This window comes from Cavia porcellus, unplaced genomic scaffold (genome assembly GCF_034190915.1).
Source record: "Cavia porcellus strain 051 isolate PalLab524CR breed Dunkin Hartley unplaced genomic scaffold, mCavPor4.1 scaffold_84, whole genome shotgun sequence".
Classification (NCBI taxonomy): Eukaryota; Metazoa; Chordata; class Mammalia; order Rodentia; family Caviidae; genus Cavia; species Cavia porcellus.
This window is the reverse complement of record NW_026947567.1, coordinates 882,100-900,796: the sequence shown is the minus strand read 5'-3', so window position 1 is coordinate 900,796 and position 18,697 is coordinate 882,100. Positions and strand designations below refer to the sequence as shown.

Here is an 18,697-nt window from a genome sequence, read left to right as displayed (position 1 = left end):
TAAATAGCACTGATATGCTGCTTTGGAGTGGGACAGTAAAACAACAGACAAATGAATGCAGGCTGAGTCACAGATCAGCAGCATAGCACCTGCCTAGCAAGCACAAGATCAGGAGATCGATTCCTAGTAAGAAAAAATAAAATAAAAGAAAGAAAAAGAATCTGAAAGCACAGAAAGCCACAGTAGTTCATTTAGATACTTTTAGCAAGAGCTGGGCAATGTGGTGAATGACTGTCACACCAGCATTTCATTTGAGGGGCTGAGCATGAAGACTGCTGTGAGATTGAGGCCAACCTGGACTACATAGTGAGATCCTGTCTCAAAAAACAAAAACAAAACTAAAGTAATAGTTACAACAAGAATAGGGCACACATCAGCGTGTTGTATGATTCCCAAGTACAAATAAAAATGCTTCACGCTGGGCCAGGGATTCATTTAGTTCAGCAGCATAAGCATCTGCCTAACAGGCATGAAGTCATGAGTCCGATCCCTGGTACCAAAAAAAAAAAGTTTCATTCTTCCAATAAGAGTTTATGGTGGTGCACACTTCTAACGCTAGCACTCCAGGAGGCAGAGTCAAGAGGATCTTAAGAATGAGCCCAGTAGCTGGGTGTGGTGGTTCACTCCTATGAACTCAGTACTCAGAAACTTGAGGCAGGAGGACCGTTGCAAGTTTGAGATCAGCCTGGGCTACACAGTGAGCCAAAGACCATCCTAAACTGCACAGTAAGAATGAGCCCAGTGTGGGTGATCCAGGGAATTAAGAGAGACTCTTTCTCAAGATAAAAGAAGTAAACAATTCTGGGGATGTGGCTCAGAATGAAGGCCTTGGTTCAATCCCAGGCAAGGCAAGGGGGGTGGTGGCTGAAGAAAATCTACTGGAGAGAAAACGCTATACTGTGTTTTACACATCTGTTTCTAGGCCTGGGGTGTGTGGCTCGACTGTAGAGTACTTGCCCAGCATGCAAAGGGCTCAGAGTTCAAAACCCAGCAGCACATGGGGAGCAGGGGGGCACAAGCATCAGGTGTGATGGCACCTAGAGGCTGAGGCAGGAGGCCTGAGAGTTAAGAGACCACCCTGGGCTACAGAGTTCAAGGTCAGTCTGAGTTATGCAAGGAAGTCTCAAAAGCGGGAGGGGGTGACCTCTAATCCCTATTTTTTAGGTTGCTGTTATAAAGAACTCATTCCTCTGACAGCTCTAGTCTGTACCGCTAACCTAGTAGTTCTCATGTATGACACTATGGAGCTTCTAAAAAAAAAAAAATCCAACTTTTTTTTTTGGTACCAGGGATTGAACTCACAATCTCGTGCTCATTACACAGGAGATTATACTGCTGAGCTAAATCCCTGGCAAAAAACAATTCAGTAAGAGTGCTTCAAAAATGTGTTCTGGATTAAAAAGTCAGTACTGCAATGTAAGAAAAATTCTCCTTTGAAAAGCAACTTAAGCAATGAAAAGCACTTTGAGATCTGTGCAGAATTAATTTATAATGTAGTCCTTAATGGTCAATATACACTTCAAATAAATAAAGTCACTCCTTAAACATTACACTGCAAGTTCTACAAGGTCTTCTGTTTTTAAGAATATTTTAATTATATTACGTTTTAAAGGCTCTCATTTATACCCTAGTAGCTACAAGAAGTTCTGATGTTCATCCCACAGTCCTCACTTTTCCAGTGAATTCAATGAAAGCTACCAAGTCTCAGTGAGCAAGGCAAAAACCTGCTGTTAATCAGAAAAGTTACAGACTCACAAATTATTCACAGGGACAGTCACTGCTTAACTAGTATACCTTACTAAAAAGCACAGAGTAAAGACGGCCAGCTTACTTACTGTGACATTCTGAGGTTTGACTACTGGTGGTCCAGGTAGTTCTTCTCATTCTGGATGGTTCCAATGTCTGGCGTTATACACAGCTTTTGTAGGTGACTGGAGAAACAAAACAGCACAAGTAAGAACTGAAATGCACCATCCGGGACTACTCCCATCATGCTCCACGCCTCTGGCAGACACAGCCACTGTGGGATGTGACCACCCAGTCAGCCCTTGGTGCCATGCGCAACCATCACCGACAAGGGGAGAGGCAGTTGAGAGCCAGCCTCCTGCCAGATGTGTACAGATTCAGCACTGATGCCCCACACTTAGCATGTTCTCAGGCACACTGTGCTGTTCTACTGACTCACACTCCAGTCTCCCATCAGTCAGGGACTTTGCAATTGGTAAGGGTGAACATGGTGCACATACCTTACCAGACACACAGGACCTAGAGGAGTATCCCATAATATTCAAATTCTAAGACACAGACACATTCACACGTGATGGGATAAAGAGTGAATTACCACACATTAATTTAGGCTATCCTGCTGCCTAAATGTATGAAAAAATCAGTTTTACAACTGAATTTCATACCTGACAAAAAATAATTGTGAACCTATGAAATTAAGCCCACAGCATGAAATCTGTACAGCGGTACAGGAATGAAACTCTTTCAAAAGAGACTGTGTAAACAAAGAGGGACAACACAGATAAATTAACCCTTCCTCTGCTCCATGCTCTACACAGGGATGCTTAAAGGATGTTTTTCAAAGTGACGGCCAACCTCACCTCATAATCCTCCTGCCTCTGCCTCCAGCACTTGGGATTACAGGTGTGTGTCACCACACCCAGCCGTGTTCTTTAAACTTCAAGACACTCTCTGATCTAATTAGAGTTTATCGATGAAACTATAATTTTCATATATTTACAACTACACACAAAAATGAGAACAAGTAGGAAAACATAACAAAACTATGGCCCAAACCCTCCATTTCCATGATCCGCATCAGAGCTGCGCAGTGCGGCTTCATTAGTAACCTGAGCAATGCGGGACTCGCACAACTGACCAGGCTTCCTGAGAAGCTGCACCAAGAGGGTGCCACACAGGTAAAGACTGTGATGCCTGCTTCCTACTGGCTACCTACTGGTTACCAGAGCCTTGGTGTGAGCACCTCTAACATGTCCAGCACCAGGGAAGCTGAGGCCATGATGACAGGCTTTTGGGAGGGCAGGTGTCTCAAACTAGTAAAGTAGCTTAGTAAAGATTTCTTGTTTGCCTGGCATGTGCAAGGCCCAGACCCAACTGCGTGCCCACACACACACACACACACACACAAACACACACACACAACACACACATGAGTTTTAATGCTCTACCATTGTATTTTTTTAAAAGTACTAGCTCCAGGACCAGGGGTTTAGCTCAGCATTCTAAGTGCCTTCCTGGCAAACACAAGGTCATGAGTTCAATCCTCGGTACCAAAACAAAGTATTGAAAAAGTACTGGCTCCTAATAACAAATTATCTTTTGGTTAGTAACAAAAAGGTTGCCTAGTTCCTCATGTAAAAAACAGCAGGGCAGCTCAAGATAACAAATTGAAACACTAGAGAGTGTCCAAAGTAATTACCATGCCCATTGTTACATATCAGTGACACCTGGTATCAGAAACTAAGTTCATATACAATGATATAGGTAGAACAAACCTAAAAGATTAGGAAAATATTTCACATCAAAATTAATCAATGAAAGCTGGAGTAGTTATATTAGTATCAGACAACCTGGGTTTCAGAGGAAAGAAAATTACCATGGATAAAGAGGGTCATAACATAATAATAAAAGATTCACTTTTATTATTACCCTGAGAAAAGATAAAAACTCCAAATGTGTATTAACCTAAAAACAGAAAGACAAACATTTGAAGCAAAAACTGTAGAAACTGAAATGAGAAACTAATGTATAATTACAGAGATTCCAATATGATTTTCACATTGACTGAAATAGACAAAAGACAGTATAGGAAACTTCTATTAACCTACTATATTGGACAGACCTTTATAGAAACATTACTCAAAAACAGCAGAATACACTATTTTTTTGTATTGGGGACTGAACTCATGACTGCGTACTTGCAAGGCAGGGGCTTATGCCATTGAGCTAAATCCCCAGCCCCAAGAATACACTTTTTTTATCAAGCTTACATGGAACACTCTCCAAAAATACTATGCACTATGTCATAAAATGAAAATGAACTACTAAAAATAGCTGAATCTTAGATTTTTCTGTCCATAACAGAATTAAAATAGATTACAGTAATTAAAAGATAACAAGAAATTTACCCACAAAGATTTGAAAGCATAAGTAATAACTACCTATAGGTCAAAAGGAAAGTCTAAAGGAAAACTAGAAATATTTTAAACCACACATGAAAGAAAACATAACATTTTACTACTTGTCAGATACAGGTGAAGCAAAGCCTAGAGGGAAATCTGTGATGCTCAAATGCTAATGTTAAAAAGAAGAACCATCTCACATAAAAGCAAAGATATGAATTTAAAGGGATTGAAAAAGAAGGGTATATTATGAAGTCCAAAGCAAGCAGAAAAGGAGAAATGAATAAAAAAAAAGATCTGATCGGACATCATATAAACTGGAAACACTAAAGAACTATAATTGGTAGAACCAAAATCATTTATGAAAACATCATCAAAATGGGACAGACTTCTAACAAAGGTAACAGATTGGAAAGAAAGAAAACGCAAGGGGCAGTGTCAGGACAGTAAAAAGAGACATCCCAATAGACTCATCAGGAAGCCTCAGCCATCTAAGAGGGAAGGGATAAGCAGTGGGGGAAAAGGCCATGGGATCCGGTAGGGCACCGGAAACATGAGAGCAGGGAGAAGGGTCACCTTCACCAAGGCAAGGAGAGTACTTCCCTAGCACCTCCTAGGGCTGAACCAGCATCCAGAGGCTGGGAGATGACAAGGACCCAGCTTGGGACCAGGGAGGAACTCCAACCAGGAGTAGGCAACAGTGGCCTGCATCCATGGGTCCAGAGAAAGATGGAGATGGCCCCACAGGACCCCACCTGATGGCAGTGGCAGGAGTTCTGAGAGCACAGAGAGGGCCAATGTCCACTTCCGTGGGACTGGGGTGACTGGAGATGGGGAGTACTGGTCATCGTTTCCCAGGCTGTGCAGGGAGGCCGGCAGCAGTGTCTAGTGTGGGACTGTGTACATCAACATATGCTGGAGGGCACTTGTGGCATATGCAGCTCTGATCAACAATGTAGGACCTTGGCCCTCAGAGGAGAAAATCAGTGGAAGGCCCCCAGGCAATGGGACCACAGCCAGGGACCCCTACACACACATAAAGGAAGCACAGGGACATGGGGTACCAAGAGACAGAGAGTTCAGGCGGGGGGATTGTGACCAGGGAAAGGCAGGGCCTCCTCCTCCCTGCATGTCAGCAGACAGCAGACAACAGACAGCTACCAAGGCTGGAAGAAGCAGTCCCCACCACAGGTGACACTGGCCTCAACCCACTCATCGCCACCCTGAAAACACCATCTGGAACTCCCAGTCTGCACAACCCTCCACAAGCCTTCCCAGACATTTGGGCTCAGAAGTAGGCAGTCCCCACCCCTGCAGATGGCCTCCAGCTCCTCCTTATCCTCAGCCAGGAGTAGGACACGCCAGATGGCCTAACATCTAAGGAAGACCTGGCAGCACCACACTAACCTTCTGGACCTCATCCATAGCTGAGTCACCTCCTCTGAGAGGGTCCCAGGAGAGCAACACAGAGGGCAGCACTGGGCAGCGGAGGACTCTGCTTGGGGGAGCCCTCCACCCCTGCCTGCCACTCCTCTCAGGAGGGGCCCCTGCACCCTGCTCCTCCAGGGTGGAGATGGGGAGTACTGGTCATCGTTTCCCAGGGGAGATGACCCTTCTAAGGTGTGGGACTGTCCCCACCCCCACTTCCTCTACCACCCCATCAGGGAGAGGAGGACCAGGGCAGGAATCCAGGGTAGGCAGCTATGCACCCACTGTGGTCACCAAGTGTACCTCTCTCAGCCGGGCACATGCCGCAAAGGAGGCATCTTGCACCTGGGGCTCAGGCTGGAGGACAAGACCCTCCCTGGGAAGTTTCTGTTTCCTGGAATGGGTCTCAGGAAACCAAGTTAGGGGCCTGTGGGTGTCACTGGAGGCCGCCCTGGCTTGGCACACTCCCTCGCAGAGCAGTGTGCTCTGTCCCACTCCAAATGTGTATTAACAGAGCAGATCCAGCCTCTGACTCCAGGGCACAGGTTGGGGGCTGGCCAGGTGTGGGGGTCAAAGACAGCCCAAAGCCCTGATCCCTGAAAGTAAGACAGGCCTGCCAGGAGGACCTGGCATGCAGGGCAGAGAGCCAGGAGAGAGGGGAACCCAGAGGAGAGGAGAGGAAAGGAGAGGGGAAGGGAGCGAAGAGGAGGGGAGGGCAGGGGAAGGAAGGAAAGGGGACAGGAGGGGAGGGGAGGTGAGGGGAGAAGAGAGGAGAGGAGAGGAGAGGAGAGGAGAGGAAAGGAGAGGAGAGGAGAGGAAAGGAGAGGAGAGGAGAGGAGAGGAGAGGAGAGGAGAGGAGAGGAGAGGAGTGGAGAGGAGAGGAGAGGAGAGGAGAGGGAGTGGCCATTGCACACCTGTTGGCCCTGCTGCAAGCCTAGCTGACAGAGACTAAAGGAGGAGGCAGCCTAGCACTAGCCAGGATTCCTTGAAACTGCCCTGGCCAACCTCTACTGTTTCCTGGGCAAATAGTGCCAACCCTAGCCCCAGTCAGCAGCACACAAACTGGCTGCTCCCACCCCTAAGAGAAAGGCAGCTGAGACCTGCATCTGAGGCACAACAGTGTGAGGGTGAGCCAAGGAACTCACTGGGCTGCAAAACAAGAGGCTGCAGAGATGGCTTGGCCACTGGGCGCCCCAGGCAACAAAGATGCGGGGCCCCAGAGCTTGGGAAGGGCCATGCCTCACAGGTCTGCACACTCAGAAACGCCCACCCACAAACATGCAAGAAACAAAGCCAGGGGAACCACCAGCCGGCGTCTGCCAGGGGAAGGAGCAGCTTGTGCCAAGCAATGCACGCAGCCTCCCTAACACCCCACTTGCTCACTGCCTCCTGGGCTCACTGCCAAGGAGAGGCCCTAGGCTGTGGTCCACACGGAGAGCTCTTCTGGCCCAAGGCTGCACAGTCACCTTCCTGCATGACCTGGAACAGGTTGGTTGGCCTGGATGACCTTGATGAAGTAGGTGATCTCACTCTGCAGGATGTCATCATTCACACTAAAGTGGGAAAAGGCCAGCTGGAACACCCTGTCATCCTTGGCTACATTCATCTCAAAGATAGGACCTGGAGGAGTAGAGGGATCAAGGCTGGACCTGGAGAGGACCCCGCCTCCTCCTCTCCGGTGGCTCAGGCCACCAGGAAGAGGAGGTTTGCACTGGGATCGCCTTTACGCCTATCCCCCAAAACCTGCACCAATGCCCCCAGCCCTGCACACATGTGCACACCATTGACATGAATCAGGAGTGCACATCCCACAGGCAGCCACCAGGTCACAGGCACGGCTCACACCCAAAGCACCACATGTGCCAACCATGCCCAATGCGAGGGAGTGTGCCAAGCCAGGGCGGCCTCCAGTGACACCCACAGGCCCCTAACTTGGTTTCCTGAGACCCATTCCAGGAAACAGAAACTTCCCAGGGAGGGTCTTGTCCTCCAGCCTGAGCCCCAGGTGCAAGATGCCTCCTTTGCAGCATGTTCCCGGCTGAGAGAGGTACACTTGGTGACCACAGTGGGTGCATAGCTGCCTACCCTGGATTCCTGCCCTGGTCCTCCTCTCCCTGATGGGGTGGTAGAGGAAGTGGGGGTGGGGACAGTCCCACAGCCCCCTGCACTCTCAGCTCCAGCCAGGTGGCTGAGCATCTGGAAGTGGAGGATGGTGCCAGGAGCCTCTGGGGTGCCATCCAGCCAGCACTGGGCCCTGTTTCTGTCACCTCTGTCCTGCACTGGGGACAGGTGGGTCTCACTGGAGCCGACACTGCACCAGGACAGCTGAGGAGTCCCCACCTCACCCACTGCAGGGTTGCACGGTTTCCAAGGCTTGGCTTCATGTCCCTGGCACTGATTGCTGAGCAGGAGGAAAGAGGCCCAGCTCCTCATCTCCTTGGGACACCAGAGCCACACTGCCCACCATGGGAACCACGCCACCTTGCCTTCACACCCATTGGGGGCAGCCCTGGACACCAGTAGTCTCTTGCTAGGGGGAGCCCTCCACATCTCCCTGTCACTCTGCTTTGGATAGGTCCCTGCCCTCAGCCCCTCACACAGAGCAGATTCAGCCTCAGACTCCAGGGCACAGGATGCCGGGCAGGCCAGGGATGGGGGCCAGAGAGAGCCCAAAGCCCTGATCCCTGAGAATGAGGCAGGCCTGCCAGGAGGACCTGACATGAAGGTCAGAGATCCAGGAGGGAGGAAAAGCAATAGGAGGCAGGAGAGAAGGTAAGGGGACTGGAGCGGAGAGGATGGGAGGGGAATGGAGGGGAGGGGAGGGGAGGGGAGAGGAGAGGTGGTCTCTGCAAACCTGTTGGTCCTGCTTCAAGCCTAGCTGACAGAGACTAAAGGAGGAAGCAGCCCAGTACCAGCCAGGATTTCCTGCGGCTGCCCTGGCCAAGCTCCACTTTTTTCTTGGGCAAACAGAGCGCCCCTCCGGCCCAGTAGGTGGCAGAGAAATCCGCAGCTCCCACCCCTAAGGAGAATGGCAGCTGAGACCTAGATCTGAGGCATAATGGCTCTATGGAGAGCAAAAGAACTCACTGGGCTGCAAATCCAGAGGCTGCACAGAGCCAGCTTATCCTCTGGGCACCCCAGGCACAAAAGACTTGGAAACCCAGGGACAGGCAGGGGCAAGCCTCACAAGTCTATGGGCGGGCGCAGACACTCCCACCCACAAACCCGAGAGAAACAAAGAGGCAGAGCTTCCAGCTACACCTAACAGGGGAAGGAGCAGCATGTTCCAGGCAATGCATGCAGCCTTGCAGGCCACCCGTTTGCTGGCTGCCTCCTGAGCCCACTGCCAACGAGAGGCCCAAAGGACCCAGGGCACAACGAGAGCTCAGCTGGCCCCAGGCTGCCCAGTTGCTCACCTTCCTGCATGGCCTGGAATGGGTTGTTGGCCTCTATGACCTTGATGCTGTAGGCCAACTTGTCACACTGCAGGATGCCATCCTTGAGACTCAGGTGGTTGTCCCACCTGAGTGGGAACACCCTGTCATCCTTGGCTACTTTCTCCTCAAAGCTGGCACCTGGAGAAGTAGAGGGGGACCAGCTGGAACACCCTGTCATCCTTGGGTACTTTCTCCTCAAAGCTGGCACCTGGAGAAGTAGAGGGGTCAAGGCTGGGCCTGGACAGGACCCCGCATCCTCCCCTCCGGTAGGTCAGGCCACCAGGTAGAGGAGGTCTGGGCTGGGATCGCCTTCAAAGCTATCACCCCAAAACCCGCACAAACATCCCCAGCCCCGCACACATGTGCACACCATTGAATGAATCAGGCAGGCACATCCCACAGGCAGCAATCAGGTCACAAGCACGGCTCACACCCAAAGCACCACATGTGCCTGACATGCCAAATACGAAGGACTGTGCCAAGCCAGGGTGGGGGCCAGCGACTCCCATATGCCCTGTAACTTGTTTTCCTAAGACCCATCCCAGGAACCAGAAATTTCCCGGGGAGGGCCTTGTCCACCAGCCTGAGTCCCAAGTGCAAGATGCTTCCTTTGCTGTGTGTGTCTGCCTGAGGTAGGTGCACACGGTGACCTTGGGCACCTAGCACAGGAGGCCTCCGCAGGTAAGGGGCCTGGCACCCTGGATTCTAGCTATCCAGCCTGCTCTTCCTGCTGGGGTGGTAGAGGAAATGGGGGCAGCACCATCCCACAGTCCCCTGTAATCTCAGCTCTAGCTCAGATGGCTGAGCATCTGGAAGTGGCAGCTGATACGAGGAGCTTCTGTGGCACCCTCCAGCCAGCAACAGGTGCTGCTTCTGCATCTGGGTGCCAGAAGTGGTGACAAGAGCACCTCACTGGGTCCGAACCTGAACCCTGACAGCTGAGGACTCCCCACCTCACACACCTCAGGATCACAGAGGTGCCACGGCTTGGCTAGACTTCACTGGAAATCATTGCTGGGCAGGAGGAATCAGGCCCAACTTCTCAGCTCCTCATCACACCAGAGCCACACTGCCCACCATGGGACCCATGCCACCCCGCACTGCAGTGCTGTCACACCTCTGCTGGGGGCTGCACTGGGCAACAGTGGACTCTGATAGGGGGAGCCCTGGCATCTCCCTGCCACTCCTCTCTGGAGGGGCCCCTGAACTTTGCTCCTCCTGCAGAGGAGTTCCAGCCTCAGACACCAGGGCACAGGATGGGAGGCTGGCTAGGGGTGGGGGCCAGAGGGAGCCCAATGCCCTGATCCCTGAGAGTGAGGCGGGACTGCCAGGAGGAACTGGCATGAAGGGCAGAGATGCAGGAGGGAGGGAAAGCAAGAGGAGAGGGGAGGGAATGGGAGGGGAGGTAAGGGGACAGGAGAGGAGAGCAGAGGAGAGGAGAGGAAGTGGCCTCCAAACACCTGCTGGCTCTTCTGCAAGCCTAGCTGACAGAGATTAAGGAGGAGGTGGCCCAGCACCAGCCAGGATTACCTGCAGCTCGCCTGGGCAAGCCCCAGTTTTTTCCTGGTCAAAAAGAGCCCTCCTCCTACACAGTAGGTGGCAGAGAAACCCGATGCTGCCACCCGTTAAGGGAGAATTGCAGCTGAGACCAGGGTCTGAGGCACAATGTCCAGATGGATAGCTAAGGAACTCAGTGGGCTGCAGGAGAGGCTGCACAGGGCTGGCTTGGTCACAGAGCTCCCCAGGCAAGAAAGTCTCAGTGCCCCAGAGGGCGGGGAGGGGCACACCTAGCATAAGTCTCTGGGCGCAGACAAGCCCACCTACAAACCCCAGAGAAACAAAGCAGGCAGAGTTGCCAGCAGCCCTTCTGGGGAAAGACCAGCTCTTTTCAGGCCATGCATGCAGCCTCCCAGGCGACCCCCTTGTTGAATGCCTCCTGGGCTCCCTCCCCATGTGAGGCCCTAGGCCTTGGGGCATACTTACAGCTCTGCTGGCCCCAGGCTGTGCAGTGGCTCACCTTCCTGCATGGCCTAGAACGGGTTGTTGGCCTCGTTGACCTTGACCTTGACATCATCTTCTCAGGCTGCAGGATGTCACTCTTGAGACTCAGGAAGGACAAGGCCAGCTGGAACACCCGGTCCTCCTTGGATGTTTTCTCCTCACAGCTGGCAGCTGGAGGAGTAGAGGGGTCAAGGCTGGGCCGGGAGAGGACCCCATCTCCTGCTCTCCAGTAGTTCAGGCCAACATGTAGAGGAGGTCTGGGATGAGATCACCTTTAAGGCTATCCCCACAAAACCCACACAAATGCCCCAGCCCTGCACACACATGCACACCACTGACATGAATCAGGTGGGCATATTCCATGGACAGCCACAGGGTCAAACACACAAGGTCAAAGCACCACATGTGCCCGACATGCCCAAATCGAGGGACCGTGCCAAGCCAGGGTTTCTGCCAGGGAAACACACAGGCCCCTAACTAGGTTTCCTAAGACCCATGCCAGGAACTAAAAAGTTCCTGGGGAGGACCTTGTCCGCCATCCTGAAACCCAAGTGCAAGATGCTTCCTTTGCTGCGTGTACCCAGCTGAGAGAGGTGAACGCAGTGACAATGGGCGCCTAGCACAGGAGCCTTCCAGGGGCATGGGGCCTGGCACCCTGGAGTCCTGCCCTCCAGCCTGCTCTTCCTGCAAGGGTGGAGGAGGAAGTGGGGGCGGGTACCGTCCCACAGTGCCCTGCACTCTCAGCTCCAGCTCCGATGGCTGAGCATCTGGAAGTGACACCTGGTGGGAGAAACTGCATAGGTGCGCTCCAGCCAGCACCAGGTGCTACTTCTGCCATCTCTGTTCCCGCATTGGGGACAGGAGCTCCTCACTGGGGCCGACCCTGAACCTGGACAGCTGAGGAGTCCCCACCTCACCCACTGCAGGGTCTCAGATCTCCCAGGGCTTGGCTCCACTTCCCTGGAGCTGATTGCTGGGCAGTAGCAAAGAGGCCCAGCTTCTCAGCTCCTAACCACACCATAGCCACACTGCCCACCATGGCAGCCACACCAGTCCGTGCCACCATGCCATCATACCCTGCTGGGGACAGGCCTGGGCAGCAGCGCACTCTGCCAGGGGGAGCTCTGGAATCTCCCTGCCACTCCTCTCTGGAGGGGCCCCTGTATTCTGCTCCTCCAGCAGAGGAGATCCAGCCTCAGACACCAGGGCACAGTGTGCGAGGCTGGCTAGGGATGGGGGACAGAGGGAGCCCAAAGCCCTGATCCCTGAGAGTGAGGCACACCTGCCAGGAGTACCTGGCATGAAGGGCAGAGAGCCAGGAGGGAGGGAAAGCAATAGGAGAGGGAACGGGAGGGGAGGTAAGGGGATAGGAGAGGAGAACAGAGGAGAGGAGAACATGTGGCCTCCACAAACCTGTTGGCCCTGCTGCAAGCCTAGCTGGCAGGGACTAAAGGAGGAGGTGGCCCAGCAACAGCCAGGATTCCCTGCAGCTATCCTGGCCAAGCTCCACTCTTTTTTTTTTAAATTTTATTTAAGAATAGCAAAAAAAAGGCAGAGAAAGGGTACAAGTTATACAGATTTACAGAAAAAAAAATAAACAGTAGGAAATCACTAGTTAATGGATTACATATTGTCATCTTAGAAATAATTGTTCAAGTCACAAAATTAAAGCTTGTAAAGTGGACATTCCAACAATGATACTGCAAACAGTTCTGTTCAATGATCCAATAAAACTCTGTGATATCATTTCCTATCTTATACACTTAAATATACATGCAGTTATATAGTTTAGAGCACTTTCTTTTCCTCTCTTTTGTACAATGACTATTACACATTTTGGGTTTCATTGCTCCCACGGTTCTTATTACTTTTTTGGAAGAGAGTAAAACCAAATGTGACATAACAGAACAGAATCGGTCAAGTCAAAAGGGTGGACATAATAGATAATGTAAAAACATAATACAAGGTGATCAACAATGGTTACCATAATGCCTCCCGCTATCTCTAATAGAATTGCCTATATCATTAGTTATAATATGATTGAACAAAACAGTAAAGAATAAAACTGACAAAACCAAAGCATTGGAGACATTGTAGGTCTTCAAAGTAGATAAAAGTCAACGAGAATGGTCGTTATAATGAATCTCATTATCTTCACAGCTGATGCCTAAACTTTCGAACCTGATACTATCCAGCAAAACAGAATAGGGGAACATCAGTCAAAAACAAGATGGTGAGAGTAATACAGGGCTTTAAATTGAGATAATGGAAAGTCAAAGTGGGTTACTATAATATATCCTGCTATTTTTTTCCTTTAATTAAAAGGATAAAAATAAAAAAGTAAATAATGGAGTGGAGATTGAGATAAAAGAGGGCATAACAGCGAAACAGTGCTGATCAAAACATAACCATTTAAGCAGAATAGTGTTTCACCCCAAGCTTCACTCTTGTCCTGTGCAAACACAGCCCACCTCCAGCCCAGCAGGTGGCAGAGAAACCTGCCTCTGCTACACCTAAGGAGAATGGTGGCTGAGACCTTGATATGAGGCACAATGGCTCCATGGAGAGCCAAGGAATTCACTGGGCTGCAAAAGGAGAGGCTGCACAGGGCCGGATGAGCCACCAGGCTCCCCAGGCACTAAAGACTGGGGGCCCCAGGGGGTACGGAGGGTCAGGCCTTACAAGTCTCTGGGCACAAGCACACCCACCCACAAAGCCCAGAAAAACAAGCAGGCAGAGCCACCAGCCAGCCCAGCCTGTTGGGGGGGCGGAGCAGTTTGTTCCAGGCCATGCAAGCAGCCTCCCAGGTGACCTGATTGCTGGCTGCCTCTTGGGCTTGCTGCCAACCTGAGGCTGAGGGGCACACCAAGATCTCACTGACCCAAGGATGCACAGTCGCTCACTTTCCTGCATGGCCTGGAACTGCTTGTTGGCCTCGATGACCTTGATGCTGTAGGTCATCTTCTCAGGCTGAAGGATGTCATCCTTGAGACTCAGGTGGGACAAGGCCAGCTGGAACACCCTGGCATTCTTGGATGCGATCTCCTCAAAGCTGGCACATGGAGGAGTAGGGGGGTCAAGGCTGGGCCTGGAGAGGACTCTGCCTTCTCCTCTCCAGTAGTTCAGGCCACCAGGTAGAGGAGGTCTGGGCTGGGATCGCCTTTAAGGCTATCCCCCAAAACTCACACAAATAACGCCTGCCCCCACACACGTGCACACCATGGACATGAATCAGGCGGGCACATCCCCTGGGAAGCCATGAGGTCACACGCACCGCTGAAACCCAAAGCACCACATGCGCCTGCCATGCTTAATCCGAGGGACTGTGCCAAGCCAGGGCAGCCGGCAGGGAACCCACAGGCCCCAAACTTGATTTCCTAAGACAACATTCCAGGAATCAGAAAGTTCCTGGGAAGGGCCTTGTTCTCCAGCCTGAGCCCCAGGTGCAAGATGCTTCCTTTGCTGCGTGTGTCCGGCTGAGGGAGGTGCACACGGTGACCACGGGTGCCTAGCACAGGGGCTTCTGTGGGTACGGGGCCTGGCACACTGGATTCCTGTCCTCCAGTCTGCTCTTCCTGCGGGGGTGGTGGAGCAAGTGGGAGCGCACACTGTCCCACATGCAGCTGCACTCTGAGGTCCAGCTCAGAGGGCTGAGCATCTGGAAGTGGCAGCTGGTGCGATTAGCCTCTGGGGCACCCTCCAGCCCGCACTGGGCTCTGCTTCTGCCATCTCTTTGCCCTCAGTGGGGACAGGAGCATCTCACTGGACTGACCCTCGACTCGGACAGCTGAGGAGTGCACACCTCACTCACCACAGGGTTGAAGATTTCCCACGGCTAACCTCGCCAACCCTGGATCTGATTGCTGGGCAGGAGGAAAGAGGCCCAGCTTCTCAGCTACTTGGGACACCAGAGCCACACTGCCCACCATGGGATTCACGCTTCCATGCCATCACACCCCTGCTGGGGGCAGCCCCGGGCAGCAGTGTTCTCTACTGTAGAGGAACCCTTTGCATATCCCCGCCACTCCTCTGCGGACGGGTCCCTGTACTCTGCTCCTCCAGCAGAGCGGATCCAGCCTCCGAATCCAGGGCACAGGATGTGGGGCTGACCAGGGGTGGGGGCCACAGACAGCTCAAAGCCCTGATCCCTGAGAGTGAGGCAGGCCTGCCAGAAGGACTTGGCATGAAGGACAGAGAGCCAGGAGGGATGGAAAGCAGTAGGAGAGTAGAGGGGAGGGGAGGGGAGAGGAGGGGAGGGAAAGGAAGGGGAGGGGAGGGGACAGAAAGGAGAGCAGAGGAGAGGAGAGGAGGTGGCCTCCCCACACCTGTTAGCCCTGCTGCAAGCCTAGGTGATAGAGACTAAAGGAGGAGGTGGACCAGCACCAGCCAGGATTCCCTGCAGCTTGACCTGGCCAAGCTCCACTTTTTCGCTGAGCAAACAGAGCCCACCTCCAGCCCAGTAGGTGGCAGAGAAACCCAATCCTCCCACCCCATCTCAAAGGAGAATGGCTGCTGAGACCTGGATCTGAGGCACAATGGTGTGATGGAGAGCCAAGGAACTCACTGGGCTGCAAGAGGAGAAGCTGCACAGGGCCCGCTTGGCCAAAGGGCACCCCAGGCATGAAAGACTAGGGGCCCAAAAGGGGGACGAGGGGCAAGCCTCACAGGTCCCTGGGCGCAGACACGCCCACCCACTAACCACAGAGAAACAAAGCAGGCAGAGCTGCCAACCCCGCCTGCAGGGGAAAGGAGCAGCTTCTTCCAGGCCATGCACACAGCCTCCCGGGCAACCCACTTGCTGGCTGCCTCCTGGGCTCGTTGCCAAGTTGAGGCCCTAGACCGAGAGGCACACCGAGAGCTCTGCTGGCCCCAGGCTGCGCAATGGCTCACCTTCCTGCATGGCCTGGAACGGGTTGTTGGCCTCATTGACCTTGATGCTGTAGGTCATCTCAGGCTGCAGGATGTTATCCTTGAGATTCAGGTGGGGCAAGGCCAGCTGGAACACCCTGTCATCCTTGGCTGCGTTCTCCTCAAAGCTGTTAACTGCAGGAGTAGATGGGTCAATGCTGGGCCTGGAGAGGACTCCACCTCCTCTTCTCCAGTAATTCAGGCCACCAGGGAGAGGAAGTCTGGGCTGGGATCGCCTTTAAGGCTATCCCCTCAAAACCCACACAAATGCCCCCAGCCCCACACACAGGTGCACACCATTGACATGCATCAGGCAGGCACAACACATGGGCTGCCACCATGTCACATGCAAGTCTCACACCCAAAGCACCACATGTGCTCACCATCCCCAGTGGGAGGCACTTGCCAAGCCAGGGTGGCCACCAGGGACACCCACAGGTCCCTAACTTGCTTTCCTAAGACTCATCCCAGGAACCAAAAAGTTCCCGACAAGGGCCTTGTCTGCCAGCCTGAGGCCCAGATGCAAGATCCTTCATTTGCTGCGTGTGTCCGCAACTGGGTGCACACGTTGACCACGGGCACCTAGCACAGGAAGCTTCCGTGGGCACGGGGCCTGGAACCCTGGCTTTCTGCCCTCCACCCTGCTCTTCCTGCGGGGTGGTGGAAGAAGTGGGGGCCGGGACTGTCCCACAGTCCCCTGAACTCTCAGGTCCAGCTCAAAGGGGTGAACATCTGGAAGTGGCAGCTCGTGCGAGGAGCCTCTAGGGGACCCCCAAGCCAGCACCGGGCAGTGCTTCTGCCATCTCTTTGGCCGCAGTGGGGACAGGAGCGCAACACTGTGACCGACCCTGACAGCTGAGGAGCCCCCCCCCTTACCCATCGCAGGGTTGCAGAGTTCCCACGGCTTGGCTCGACTTCCCTGGAGCTGATTGCTGGGCAGGAGGAAAGAGACCCAGCTTCTCAGCTCCTCAGGACACCAGCGCCACACTGCCCACCATGGGACGCATGCTGCCCAGCGCCCACATGCCGTCAACCCCGCCCCCTGCTAGGGCCAGTTTTGTCTGGCCTGCAGATCTTTCCCAATTTCCAGAAAAGCCACTCAGGTTCCTAGCTAGCCGGCCACGCTCACCCGTGTGGATGATGGAGTCGGTCCAGCCATAAAGCACTGGCAGATCCACGGAGAAGCCACAGCGTCAGCACCTCCATGTCCCCAAGGCATTCTGTTGATCAGCCAGGGGCCCGGGGCGTGACCAAGGGCAGCGCGGAGCCGGCAGGTGCAGCCCCGGGCCGCTCCGGTAGAAAGGAGGCTGCTGTGCATCTCCCCCGCGCGCCGAGCGTCTCCCCCGCACGCCGTGCGTCTCCCTCCCCCCCCCCGCCGTGCGCCCTGCGCCCGCCTCGACACAGCGCAGCCAAGCGCACCCCCATACGCTTGGCTCCTGCGCAGGCACAGGTGGCGCCCGAGGCCTGAGCGCGGGCTGGTGCGGAGAGGGCGGCTCTGGTGCAAAGGCGGCAGCGGCCGGGCTCGCGGGGCTCTAAGCCTATCAATGTACAAAATAACACAGATGAACATAACAGGTATGCTAAATAATGACATCATGTTAAGAAAAGAAATTCTGAAAATAATCTATTGATTTATTTATATAAATACAAGTTAATCTCAAAGTGTGAGAAATCAGTTCATTGATTTTCTTGGTATGTGAGTTAGCTCCGACTAGAAAGATAATTCTAAATGCCACATGATACATTTCATCAGAATTGGTTCACTATCTTTATTGCTATAAAAGTTATTGCATAAACACATAAGTCAAAACACCTCAGAATATTTACTTTCACAACTAGTAAGTTATTCCATTTTTATTACAACTTTAAAAACCTTGTAAAATTATGTAATTTAATTTTCAATCATGATGTATTAAATTAATATTATTGAGAAAAATCTGTCTGAAATGTGTTACATTCTGTAAGCCAATATGCAAGTAAACTCAATGGCAAAATGAAATATTTTGACCAAAGGATGATTTAGAATATGAAATAAATCAGATTCATTCTAAAAATGTGTAAAGTACACTGACAAAGAGACATGGTGTACCGAGCAGAAATGAATAGAATCAAGACACTATGACAGATATTTATTCCTATCTAATGGCACCACAAATTGACTGAGGTTGAGTCCAGATAGTAACATTAAATCACTTTCATAAATAGAACACTGCTAATTTAAGAATATCTGCAAATCAGGCTTGTTCTGGTAACTTGTTGCTCAGTGTATGCATTGAATTATTAGATATTTTGAATATAACTATCCTTTACATTTAAAATACAGTTATTGAATGTCATGTTATAGGACCAAAATCTGACAAAATTGTTAAAAAATACACTCCAATCCATCATGAGATAGTGGTTAAAATTTTTAAGAAAATAAAATTTTGAAAATGAAATGTATTTTTTGAAAGGAAATTACATATTAAAATCATAAAAGTGAAAAATTTAAGATGTGAAATTTTATAAGAATAACATTAAAATATACAGGTAGAATAATCCTAGTGTTAAATACACTCAACATTGTCAGATTTATTGATTTAATAAACATTTGAAAAGATTTAACATATTTTAGCATATTTACTAGGTCAGTTGAAGTTCTCTTGAAATCTAAAAATGTTTTTTTAATAAATTTGAATCTTTCATTAGAATCACATTGTAAATTTCCCAATTTCATTGTTTTCTGTAAGACTTTTTCAAAATTTAACCGTATATACACTTCTTTCCTTTTTTTGT

General features: G+C 51.5%; 1 protein-coding gene across 1 annotated transcript in view; it reads right to left on the bottom strand.

Annotated features, from left to right (window-relative positions):
• LOC100723301 (wings apart-like protein homolog) overlaps positions 1-14,943 on the bottom strand; it is a 37,175-nt gene extending 22,232 nt beyond the window's left edge. The window contains 10 exon segments of the mRNA XM_063244513.1: positions 1,836-1,931; positions 5,556-5,589; positions 7,043-7,196; positions 7,628-8,290; positions 8,993-9,151; positions 10,997-11,185; positions 12,091-12,240; positions 13,918-14,066; positions 14,447-14,672; positions 14,826-14,943. Of these exon segments, the coding sequence (XP_063100583.1) occupies positions 1,836-1,931; positions 5,556-5,589; positions 7,043-7,196; positions 7,628-8,290; positions 8,993-9,151; positions 10,997-11,185; positions 12,091-12,240; positions 13,918-14,066; positions 14,447-14,672; positions 14,826-14,943 (1,938 nt within the window).
• Between the last annotated feature and the right edge of the window lie 3,754 nt (positions 14,944-18,697).